Source organism: Triturus cristatus, chromosome 11, assembly GCF_964204655.1.
Source record: "Triturus cristatus chromosome 11, aTriCri1.1, whole genome shotgun sequence".
NCBI lineage: Eukaryota > Metazoa > Chordata > Amphibia > Caudata > Salamandridae > Triturus > Triturus cristatus.
Window position 1 is genome coordinate 178,024,946 of NC_140594.1, and position 12,912 is coordinate 178,037,857.

At 40.8% G+C, this 12,912-nt stretch overlaps 1 protein-coding gene across 2 annotated transcripts in view; it reads right to left on the minus strand.

Moving 5' to 3' along the window:
• Window positions 1-235: 235 nt before the first annotated feature.
• Window positions 236-12,912, minus strand: part of PHETA1 (PH domain containing endocytic trafficking adaptor 1) — a 37,571-nt gene continuing 24,894 nt past the window's right edge. For both annotated transcript variants that reach the window (XM_085633289.1, XM_085633290.1), the window contains exon 2: window positions 236-4,289. In XM_085633289.1, the coding sequence (XP_085489415.1) occupies window positions 3,429-4,268 (840 nt within the window). In that variant the 5' untranslated portion in view covers window positions 4,269-4,289 and the 3' untranslated portion in view covers window positions 236-3,428. The remainder of the gene's footprint in view (window positions 4,290-12,912) is intronic.

Genomic DNA, 12,912 nt, shown 5'->3' on the forward strand with positions numbered 1-12,912 from the left:
TTGTAATAGGTAAAGAGGAAATAACTTTTTTTCCTTAAAATATCTATTTCACCCCAGCAACGATGGTTAAAGTGAAAGAACTGGCAACAAATGCCGGCACTTTAGCATGCCACAAGTGCTAGGAAAAGTGCTCGGGCAATAGTCCTCTTTAAACTACTTTTAGAAACTCGCAAAAGGATTGCCTACGTTGGCAAAACAGATGTGCACATATTTAATAAACATTGGAACAACAATATAGGAGTTAAATACACATTTTATTATTTGGGATCAGACAGACAGACACTTTTTAGACTTGTGTCTGTATCACTTGTGTAAATGTTTTTTTAGGAAACCCACAGGTAACATCTGGAATCACCTAGAGCCAACGCAAGATCACAAGCAAAGACCCAGCCCATAGAACAAGTAAGCCTGGAATGGAAAAATGGCACATAAATGAAAAATACATATTTACTCGCCCGATTAGTGAGACTGTGTCTGAGCCAGACCCGGCTGGGAGGATTGGGCGAAGTTAAAATCTTCTGAATGAGGGAATTCACCCTGTATTCAAGGAATACACCTAAGTATGCAAAATCATTGCCCAAAATTTTGCAAAAATTATACTTCATTTTATCACAATTATCCTTAACAATGCCTTGGGCACACCACGATCCGTCTCTGCATCACAGCAGTCTCAACCTGCACAAACATGTACATATTTTAACGTCCACATCTAATTAGATGAGATCTGTGTCACCCTATATCATTAGGGGATAGGCTATGCTTAATTAGAGTACTTTGTTGACGAGAGAGACATGAAGTTGCCCATTGAAGCCCCCAAAGGTGTCAAGGCACATTTCAAAAACATAGTGTTGATTGGTCAGCTACTGCTGCCGGTTTAGTGTTGGGGTGCTTATTAAAATTATACACCTTCAAAATCATTGAGTCACAATATACATTGCCTTTTCCTAATAGGTTTGCTAATACATATCTAAAGAGGGCAGCTGTTATTGTATACAACGACTGTTAGTTTTGGGGAGTACCTGGGGGTTTATTTATTTTATCCATTTGTAGAGCGCTTGGTTACACCAGACGGTGTTGTCCCCGCGCTAAGACACATGAGCGGAAAGGGCTGTTACAGAAAAGCGAGGCGCTGGCTATATATCTATGAGACTTCGGTCCTGCTGTACAGTCATGTTTTTAGTTGTTTGCGGAAACTTTTTTCGGATATCTCTGTTCTTAGGGCTATTGGCAGAGTGTTCCACGTTTTTGCCGCCAGATACCTAAAGGAGAGAGCTCCTAGTCTGGCTTTGTATATCCTCGGTACCTTTACCAAGGCCTTACCTGAGGACTGCAGATTACGACCAGGTGTGTATTCCATTAGGAGAGAATGAAGATATTTGGGGCCGCACTTCTTGAGGATGCGATGGCCGTAGCACAATGCCCTAAAAACGACCATCTTTCCTACTGGCAACCAGTGCAGTTCTTTCAGGGCATTCTCCGAGTTTGCTCTTCTAGGTAAGTCGAGTACCAGTCGAGCAGCGGCATTTTGTACCCGTTGTAGTTTGGCTAGTCCTCCTTTGGTGGCTCCGAGATACAGGATATTGCCATAATCCAGTTGCGAGGTTATTGTTGCATGGACAATTGTTTTCCTGGCACTAGAAGGCAGAAGATTAAGGATCTTTCGCAGGAGTTTTATAGCTCCATAGCATTTGCTCGCAACCTTATGAATCTGGTTGTTGAAGTTCAGCTCAGAGTCAAAGTATATTCCTAAATTTTTAACTTCAGTTTTCGGGTTGGGCAGTTGGCCTAAAGATTCTGGCCACCATGCAGATGACCAAATGGTTGGCGATCTGCCCACAATCATTACCTCGGTTTTATTTCCATTTAGTTTGAGGCAGTGGTTGGACATCCAGTTTGCGACTTCTGATAGGCATTTGGAGAAACGGATGGCTGCTTGCTCCTCATTTTGTGATAGCAGAACAATTAGCTGCGTGTCATCAGCGTATGAAACAATCGATACGTTATGTTGTTCCACATGCTCAGCTAGGGGAACTACATATGGATTGAAAAGAGTAGGACTCAGTATAGAGCCCTGAGGGACCCCCTGAGTAAGAGGCATACTCTTATATACGTAGGGCTTTTGAGCCACTCTAAAACTTCGGCCAGAGAGGAAGGACACCAACCAACTCAAGGCCTTATCCCTAATGCCACATGCTTCCAGTCTTTGTAGGAGCAGCTCATGTGATACGGTGTCAAAAGCCGCACTGAGATCGAGAAGGATCAGTGCGGCAGTATCACCTTCATCGGCATGTTTCCTCAGCGCTTCCGTGGCAAGGAGTAGTGCCGATTCGGTTGAGTGAGCGCTTCTAAAACCTGACTGTGAAGGGTGTAGTAGATCGTTTTTATTTATGTGATCAACTAATTGTTTGTTGGTTATTTTCTCCACAATCTTTGCTACAAAAGGCAATAAAGAAATCGGGCGTAGGTTTTCTAATACGGTATGCTTGATTTGAGACTTCTTTTTCAATGGTTTAACAATAGCCTGTTTCCATTTCGCGGGGACCAGACCTTCTTGGAAGGAGCGAGAGATAATATCTAAGATATATGGCATAATAAGGTTGGCTCCCTCCATTATTATATCTGGTCTTGCAGAATCATGTAACATGCTACTTGGGCCCCTCCATAAAGACAACATAAATACACGGAATAGCGTTGTCCCCCCCAATAAAATATTCTGAGTGCAGGACGCACACACATTCACAACACTGCCAGGCCTGTTTTTCAGTTCTTTTGAAAATGGAGTGAAAATCTAATACATCAATAAAATAGCATGGTTTAGGTTTAAAAAAAAAACACATAAAAAATGTTTTCAAAATAAAATAAAAAAAATTCAAGTCTTTGGCCACGGTCGAAAAAATAATGTATTAAAAATAAAACAAGTAAGATTAAATGTCAGCACCCAACACAATGTCAATTTATAGGTAAATGAGCAGAGATTTTAAAACTGTTTGCCGGAAAACAGGTGTGCCAAACTACTACAAAGGGGAAGCCAGGTATGGGCTTGAGACAGTCATAGGCATACGTATGCTATGTTGCTTTTTTGGTGCTGCTCCAAGTACAATGGCAGTACTGTCATTTGTAGGGTTAGGCAGCACTGGGACATGACCAGTAGAACGGCGGTCTGAAATTGACACCATGAAGGTTACGGCCTCAGTGTTCTCCAAGGTTTCCAAATTTTAAAAAAGTTCTTAAGAGACTGGGAAAGATCCATCTTGAGGTACTGCCAGGTCGTCCTCATACGCTCCCCCTTGGGTACCCTGGCCAAGCTCGTTTATCTTTCTCCTTGGTACCATGAAGTGAAAAAGTCAAATAATAACTGTAAACTCATTCCTCCATTAGCCGCCCCACTAAAGTAGATACACCTTAGTTTTTCCCTTTTGGACTCGATACTATTCAGGTTTCTGCTGGTTTTCAAACCACACTTTTCTGAGCTCCACAATTTCTTTGCCAAACCAATCATGCAGTTTAGAAAAAGACAATGTTCTGGGGGGGGCTGGTCCATTATGCTTGATTTCCCCCCTCCCAAGGCTGTGACCACTCTTTTTCCGCCTTCTAGGAGGCAAAGGAGGAGGGTTCGTACTCTCCACTGAGGCACTGGCAGGTGGCACGTCTGCCTCCCATGAAGCTGTAAGTACTTGTCCGCTGGGAACCGCGCAGCTGTCGTTCATATTGTTCCAAACCGCACAGCCATTTTCTTTTATTGTGGTGTGAGCTTTGACCATGTGCTCCTGAGGTTCATGATCAGCGTCACTCGGTAGGATCTCAGAATTTACAAGCGCCTTTTTTCTGTGGCAGGCAATTTTCTGCTGGGCTACTAAGCCTGTAGTAATGGTTTGTTGCAACTCCTCCAGCTGTTTCTGTAGCTCTTTCACGACAAGCCTCATGTAGTCAAAGTTAGCCCGGGAGATTGCCTTAACCCAGGCCTCCATCACAGCCTGGTTGTTAGCAGCCAGAATGTAGGGCCGTGATTGCAAACCTACAAACTGGATTGCAAAGGTGTACTCTTCAGAAGACTCGCACAGCTCAACGGTGCAGCCCTCCAGGACTATGGCACCCGCAGGTTCTTTGCTTTCCTTGTCATCAAAGTAAAATAACATATTGCCCTTCAAGACGAACCAGCGCTTGTGGTAGGCAGAGTTTCTTTCACTTTTCTTGTAGAGGAAGCCAGCGTTATCCGCGGGAGAGCTGCTCATGGCGTAGTACATCACACACCGCTCATTCAGCTTCATGTCAGAAAGGTTCTACAGCACCTTCAAGAAAACAGAAGACAGAAAGGTTTTAAAACATGCATTGTTTAAACAAAGTGACATGCAGATTCAATTCTTATTTCTACCAAGTCATTGATTTCCCATTTGGCACTAGTGGCCCATGTCTAGGGGCTCCAACATGAATGAGTACCTGTTCCCCTAAAGGTGTGTGGCCTAATAGGATATTATGCAGGATGATTGTAATAATACCCAAATACAGGGTTTCCTTGGCATCCTTGGTGAGCTGGAGGCCTGAGGACCACTAGTCCTGTCAAAAGTAACACGCATCAGATGATTAAGTTATTCAAATGAAAGATCCTGGGAGAACCGCATTGCACTGTATGGGTTCATGATCCTCTCCACAGACTCGTGAGCTGTGTGGGACTTTGTCTTTCTTTGCCTACGAAGGAATCTAGGAGGGAGACCCAGAAATTTGTCCTTCCCAAAATCGCTTAATTCTTGCATAAAAATATGCTCATGAAACCGGATATGCACATCATTGTTTTAATGTCAAGAAAAAATACATTTGTAATTTAAACTATGGCATTTGATTCTTTTACATAAAATAAATGCTATGGAGAGGGACTATCCTTCCAACATCTGTGCAGGCAGTTACACATGAAAAGCAAGTATATCAAGGTCCTGTTTCAAATATGTGTTGCCATGGGGCAGGAAGATGCATAGTGACTATAACAAAACTGTATCTGCATTTATAGGCAGTGATTTATATTTAGGTTTTGAAAAATGGCAGTTTAGGATTTCTAACATAAAATCTCTTGACTTGAGATCCTATTTTTGTGGCCGAAGCTTGATAATGCGCCTAATGTATTACTAAAGTTGTTTATGAGAGCACAAATTGGAGTTATGTTAAGCAGGCGGAGTTACAGACAGTGGAACATTCTTTTCGGAGACGTCTCTTGTGTGTCCCACAGAGCGCCCCCACATTTTCGGTACACGAAGAACTGGGTGTGGCTTATATAACTGATATTATGGGCTTTCGTCCTCTTTCTCTCTGGTTGGACAGATGTTTAAGGCCTGGGATCAAACTACGTAGGGAGATTCTAAAGGACTATTTATACCTTGACTATTCACAACATATTCCAAGGTTCAAGTATGTCAGGGACTCCCTTCAGTCTAGGTAGCACAGACTTATTTTGTACTCCAAATGGAATATGTAAATTTGATCACAAACGGGGGAAAGAACATTTGAGACATAGGTTTTTGGCTAGAGAACAGAATTCCCTATTGAAGACTTGTGTTTGACAAAATATTATGCTGAAATCCATGCCAATCACAGAGCCATACCTCCTTGTTGTTAAAAGTAGGTATGATCCTTTTTTTTTTAAACTAGGTTCCGGCTGGAATTATTGCCCTATTAACTTACCCCTCGTGGGAGAAATAGGGGTCACAAACGTGCGGCTGCGACAAAAGGGCTGCGCAGGACACCCTGCATTTTACTTTGCACGGTCATTTCTATGCGATGCCCAGGAAGGCGTATAATATGCCCATTTTAAAAAGAGCAAATTTTTATCAAGTCTGACCGGCGCTTATGTACCTGCAGATCCTCTCGGGAGACATCAATTTTACTGTACTTAGTTTTCTAAAAGTTGCTGTAAGGCTGAGAAACAGTTGAGACGAGTCACCCCTTGAGACTTGGGACAGTCATTTTTCTTAAGATGCACTGCTTTATCTGTGTTTGATTATCTTGAATTGTTTTTATGTTTTATTTTGTATCTACATTTACATCAGTATCTATTGATGATGAATTTTAACTGATATACTATTTTATGGTGTTTTGCTTTTATGCTTTTCTTTCATTTCAAGAACGGAATAAAGCTTATTTTGATGGCTTGATTGATAATGGAGAGTAAAATGCCATTAGTTTCACAAAATGGAGAGTTGTGCTGCTTTTGTTCCTCTCCATTTGAGAGGGACACACTTAGTTTGCAATTTTTTTTTGTACATTTTTTTTAAAAGCATGATGAGTAATTTAAGACATGCAGTTAATATCAAGCATGTGGCGTGGTTTCGCTTTGTCATCCGGGGGGTTGCCAGGGACAGACTTTGTACAGCTTAAGGCTAAAATGTGAAAGTAAAACTTCAATAGGACAAATTCCACCCTTATACCTGGCTGCATGGTTTGGGCACAATTGGGGCCTATGTCTCGAGCAACTCGCTAGAGATCACTCGCAAGCCTTCTCATTTTTTTTCTATTTCCAACCGTTTCAAAACAAGCCATATTTTTTATAAAGAGCTATAAACCAGGAGGTATCGAGACAGGAGCAAAAATGCAAAGACATCGTATGGCCCCACGACTAGAAAAGGTAGATTTTCAGCCTATTCCTAAATTTATCAGAATAGTTACCATCCTCATCACTACAGGTAGCTTGTTCCCCTAGTTGCTCCACAGGGCTAGTACAATTATTCCTGCCAGATTTTTTTCTTTTAACCATCTTGGTCTCAAGCCTTACCCATGCGACGTCAGCCAACACCAATTGATAGTTTTGTAAATCATCACAAAAGCTCAAAACATCACCGACTGGAAGTGGGAAGCAAGCAAAGTCTCCAAAACACCAGGCTGATGTGTTCACAGCAAATTAACCCGCTACCACCCAACTAGCTTACATCTCAATTTTACTAAGAATTTTTTTAAGAGGCAGAAACAAAAATGACAACAATCCCACTGATTTTCTTTAGTGATATCTTTCCTTTAGCTCTTAAACCGTCCTCAATTTTTCCTACATTGTTCTCACTACATATGCTTGATTTGACATAAATCAGGTGTTCCTTTATTTCATAATAGCCAATATTAACCAATAATTAGTTTGTTTCTCACACACCATGGAGTTTTTTTCTGTGAATTGCCTTGCAGTTTCAGTGAAGCTACAAAAGGTGAAACTTGCAATCTAAGAAACGTACAATACAAGAATCTAAGAAAAGGACTCCCAGGGTCTGTCGGTCATGACAGTGTGGGATATCAGTCAAAACTCACATCAAGACTGACCTCTCACCCTGAAAGCCTTAGAGGCCTTCTCTACACCGAAATCAATTACATGCATTTTATAGGGTTGGTTTCCCTATTTATTTCATCACTGTGAGGTGTTTGTAGTAAATTCAACCCTTGTCCCAACTGTATCAAAGGAAGGAGTAGATCAGCATGGAGCACAACAGATGTTTAATGAACCCTCATCATATATTACAACCTGATTTCTTGAAACAAAGACATGTGCATTTTATCACTTACACTATATGTTGGAGGCCAAGTAACCCAATGGCAAGAATGTCATCCAATACCAACAATTTCAAAAGGATATGTTTTTTCAGAGGTAGGTTCCAATACTTTTATCATTGACATGATTAATAAAGGCTTCCCTTATCCCCCAAGAGCGTGACAATGTAATGAAAAGCATGTCAATTCATTAAGAGGGAGAACACGTGTTAATGTGTCTTAACCAAGCATGACAACCCCGTTTTCTGAGGCTTAGGTGTAGCATTACCTGTTTTTACTTTTTTTCTATCACCTGTTATATTCCCCAATATGTTTTGTTATAGTTTGAAATGACAGTGTTATTGTTGGATGTCAAGCAGCTGGTCCACTGTTCTCCTCGACCACTTTTGCTCATATTCTAGAACCATTAATCTCACAGTTGCTCCAGTCAGTTGGACGCACGTGCCTGCCTCACAGGATGCTCTCTGCTGCTGGGGAAGTTATGAAGAATAAACAGGATATTTCTACTAACCTGGTTCCATTGCCCCTTCTTCATTTTGGCGACTGAGGAACTTTCTCAGCCGTGCCTTCACTGCGGACAGCTTAATTCTAGTTTCATTATTCCTCTGGAAAGAGGGAAGAGCCGTGCTACAGCATTACTATCAGGCACCCGGCTCATTTGGATGCGAGGACGAGTCAGTTTCAGCCGAGCCATTTGTGCGGATTCTTTCATTCTGCAGTGCCGATTTGGGAACACAACAGGTGCCACTATTCCCCGACACATCATCAGCCGCATCGTTGCAAGCGTCATCATGGCAGCATCTGGTGCATGCTCTCACTGAGCGCCACCAGGGCTAGCGCAACTGGACGTGCCGCCATTTTTCTATTGAGCGCATCTCTAAATCATGTCACAGCCGCCGCTCTTGGTGCACGTTCTTGCCTAGAGCCAACCCACACCAGCACAGCACACCTTGCCGCCATTTTGAATTGAATCAAAATTTACAATCGGCAAGCATTAGCATAAACCTTCTTGTAAAAGATTTAAATAAAACAGCATGCATTGTTATCTCTGAATTACAAACCGTTTTGGATTACCCTCCTACAGCTGTTAAGGGTGACTACTCTATTTGGCGTTCTAAAAAAAAAATATATATATCAATCCCAAAACATACTATAAAGCAGTACTCACAGTCATTGTGTTCAACCACACCACTTCCAGTGCCTCTCTGACTTACCTGCAATCCAGTGCCAGAGTGGCTTACCTGTAACTACGATAAGTACTCTTGATTTACGCATTATTTATTAAATAAATACCATGTACTTAGCTTTAACTGTGCAGCAGAATTGCAATCCTCCGCCACCCCTACTTCAAATTCCAGGTGATCAACTAATGAATTGGAGCAAATGGCAAGGTTTTTTTTAAACACTTTTATGGTGTCCATTGACTGAGTCTTTTACTTCTGCAAGGAAGAAAGGATTAGTATTAAATACTATAGGAACTGAAGCGCTGGAAATATTTGACCACCATACAGTTATAATATCTCCACTAGGTGTGGAGAACTATAATGAATTTCATTGTTGAGCCCAATATTGTGATGGAACGTTACAAATTTTACTCTAGGCATCAGTCACCTTCTGAGCACATTGAGAATTATGTAGCCTTCTTACGCATTGTGGTCGCAATGTCTGACTTTGGCAACATTACAGAACAATATATTAGTGATCAAGTCATCATGCATTGCTACAATAAGAAGTCAAGAGCAACTACTTAGACATAAGAATACTAAACTCTCTGAAGTTGTTGAAGTAGCCAAGGGAATCCAGAGAACTGAGAGATCTGTCAAACTCCTAAATGAAGAAAAGGACAAACATTTGGAGGAGGTGGTTGTACGTAATTTTAACAGAAATAAAACAAACAGATTCAATAGACGTTCATCCATCAAATCCAAGTGTTGTAGATGTGGTTCTGGGGCTCACTTCAACAAAACGACGACTTGCCCAGCTGTATTTAAGGAATGCTTTAAATGTGGAAATAAGCCATTTTTCAAACGTTGGTAAATCTCAACGTAATGTCATTGTGGAGAATTCCAAGCACGAGCCAGACAGAAAATAGGATGTTGATGCTAGAGAACAGCAATTTCAGTACTTTCATATCAGACATTGACCACTCTACACCTCCAAACTGCAAAGTCATCATTGCCTGTGTGAAAACTGTGATGCTAGTGGATTCTGAATCATCCTTTCCATTGATCTCCGAGTCATTCTTTAAGAAACAATGGAAGGACACAATGTTGGAACCGAATGACACCAAAGCATATGGTTATGGAAAGACTGCCAGTCGTGTTTGAGTTATTTTGTGGCTTCCATCTCATTCTCTTCTCGTATAATCATAGGAAAGATTTAAGTGGCTAAAAATGAGCAACATGTGTTGGCATGGAGACACCAGGGAAATTGGGTCTCATCTTGGAGCCAACATCTGATAATCTTATTTCTTGCAGGTCTATACATCAAGAGATTAAAGATATAATTACCAGCGTAAAAATGTTTTTCGTAAAGAACGGAGTTTAGTGAGGGGTTTTTCCTATAAAATTATACTTAAGCAGGAGTGCACCCAGATGGACTCAAACTCATAAGCGTTCCAATTAGTGCCTGAAAGGAGCTTAGTCAGTTACTTCAACAGTTGCAAGATGAAGGGGTCATTGAAGGGGTGATTTCAGGTTACTAAACAAACAGATAGTTCACGGTCATCCCCTGCCTAAGAATCAAGAGTTGTTGACATAACTTGAAGGAGCAAAGTTTTTTTACCTCCTTTAACCCCAGATCAGCATACCATCAGATACAACTACAGGAGTCCTGCAGACATCTAACCACATTTATTATACCAGACGGAGCCTTTAGATATGTAGAGAAGCCTATTGGATTACCATCAGCTGCATCCGTATTTCAAAAATGTATGTATTTTGTATTCAAAGTTGTTGATGGTGTCATGGCCTTCCAGATGACATATTGATACATGCTGACACTGTTGACCTACATAACTCAAGATTGTAAAAAGTGTTGCAAAGTTTACAGGAAAAGGGATCAACCTTGCAAATGGAAAAATGTACATTTCTTACTCAAACAGTAGAGTATTTGGGTCACGTTATTTCAGGGAAGGGGATTGCACCCAAACAAAGCTTACTTAAGGCTATTGAACGGTTACGTAAGCCAGCAAATAAAGATCACTTGAAGTCTTATTGTGGGACTATGTGAGTTCTACTTCAGGTTTGTTAGCAATTTTTCTCTAGTAGCACTACCTATCTGAAAATTACTTAGGAAGGGATAGAGGTTTATCTGGTTATGAGAACATCAAGTTGCCTTGGACAAGCTCAAGCATGTGATCATCAATGCCTCACCATTATTTCCCATCAATCAAGAATTATCTTGTGTTTTATATGAAGGTCTAGGAGCTATGCTTAGTCAAAAGTGGCAAAAAATCTGAGAAGATGGTGGCCTTTGCCTCAAGATCTGTATTTTTCTCAGAAGCCAGATAGTCCACCATAGAGAGTGAGTCTTTGTCATGTGCTTGGGAGGTGGAGCATTTTAAGACATATCGTTGGGGTAAAAAATTAATCATTAAAACTGATCACAAACCTTTATTGGCCGTACTCAACAGCAATTGCACCGGCAAAGCTTCTGCCCGCCTTGTCTGGATTTTGCCTAAAATGTATATCATGTAATGTGATTGCAGATTGTTTATCCAACTTTCCTCTCACCACCATGAAAAACAAAGCAGAGTTGATTTTAGAATGTGTAGTTGCATCTATCGATTATGTTTTGGTATTGTGTAAGAATGTGTTCTTTAAGGAAAGTTGGACTTGAAGGTCACAAGGAGGATGCAGAGTTTAAAAAAAGTGGTCGAATTTACCAAAAATGGATGGCGACGTGAGAAACTTATTTCTCCTGATATGCAGCTATTCTGGAAGGTCAGAGATTCTATAGTTATTACAGATGATCTGCGTTTTTAAAGAGGAGTGTGTTGTTCCACTGAAATTTGTTCGCCATAAGATTATTGGGATGGCACACTTAGGACAAACTCGGACGAAGAATTGGGTCAGAGAAGTGTTTTGGTGGCCATATACGGACTACCATATTTCGACCTACATAAAGCAATGTTATAATACTGATAAGACATTAGCAACCAAGAAAGTCGAAGTTGTTCACACAGAATGTCCCAATAGGCAATGGAACAAATTGGCTTTGGACATTTTGGGTCCCTATGAAAATCTCTCTAAGGGTAAGAGTTATGCATTAGTCCCCATTGGTTACTTTTCTAAATAGGTAGAAACCAAATGGATTATCCAACCCACCACAGAAACTGTAATTTTGTTCCTTGATGAATGTTTTCTCAAAGAAGGGTTACCATCTTCTATTGTCACAGATAATGGTAAACAATTCACTTCACACACTTGTGCAAAACGTTTTCAAGGACAAAGATGTTTTCCACAGGAAAATTGCCTTCTATTCCACTAACATGAATGCTGTTGTTCAGAGGTTCAACCGAGTTGTAATAAAGGCTGTACAAGCAGCATTGGCCCAAAAAGTTGAGGTAAAAAAAAAAATTGGGGGAGGGGGGGGGGGGGAATGATTTGGGCTTATCACACCTCTCCCAATTCCTCTACTGGATTCTCTCTAGTTGCTCTGCTGAAAGGGAGAGTTCCCCACACTTTTCTCAATCCTGCGTGGATGAGGCAAGAGTTACCCATTATTGGCATCCAGGGCAATGTAGCCCTCAAAAGGAATTGTGGTAAGGATTACAAAATCAAAGCTTATCACCAAGTTATTAGTTGGAGATTGGGTCAAAATAAAATTACCTTTTCATGTTAAGAAAGGGGAGTCCAAATTTTCGAAATCATCAGGGTTGGGAAATTCTCTGCCAAACTTAATAATATTTCCTTGTGGAGAATAAGCAGATTAGCCAACGTTGGTGAATGTTTGACAAATGATGACCGCTTGAATGACAACAGTTCGACCAAACTGGAGGCAGTTATTAATGGTGGCTCACAATGTGCTTCTCTAGCAGGAGGAACTGACTTCGCACTCAGTTCTTCCCTTGACAATGTATCCAACCCTGGATCTCAAGGTATTTCTAACAAATATTTTGAAAGTGAACGGAGTCAAGGAGTTCTAATGCAACAGGAATTGGTTGTAAATGAACCTCAACAAAATGTAAAAGTACCTCTGTCTGATGGGATTGGGGTGGATGGGCCCAAAAGAAATATTGTGACACCAAAAAAGTTTAATGATTTAGTTTTAAATTAATTCTATTTCATGTAATTATTAAGGGAGGAGACGTGTCGTATTGACTGTTTTTCCTTTTTTTCTATTACCTATTATATTTCTTTACATGTTTTATCATTTGAAATGCCAGTGTTATTG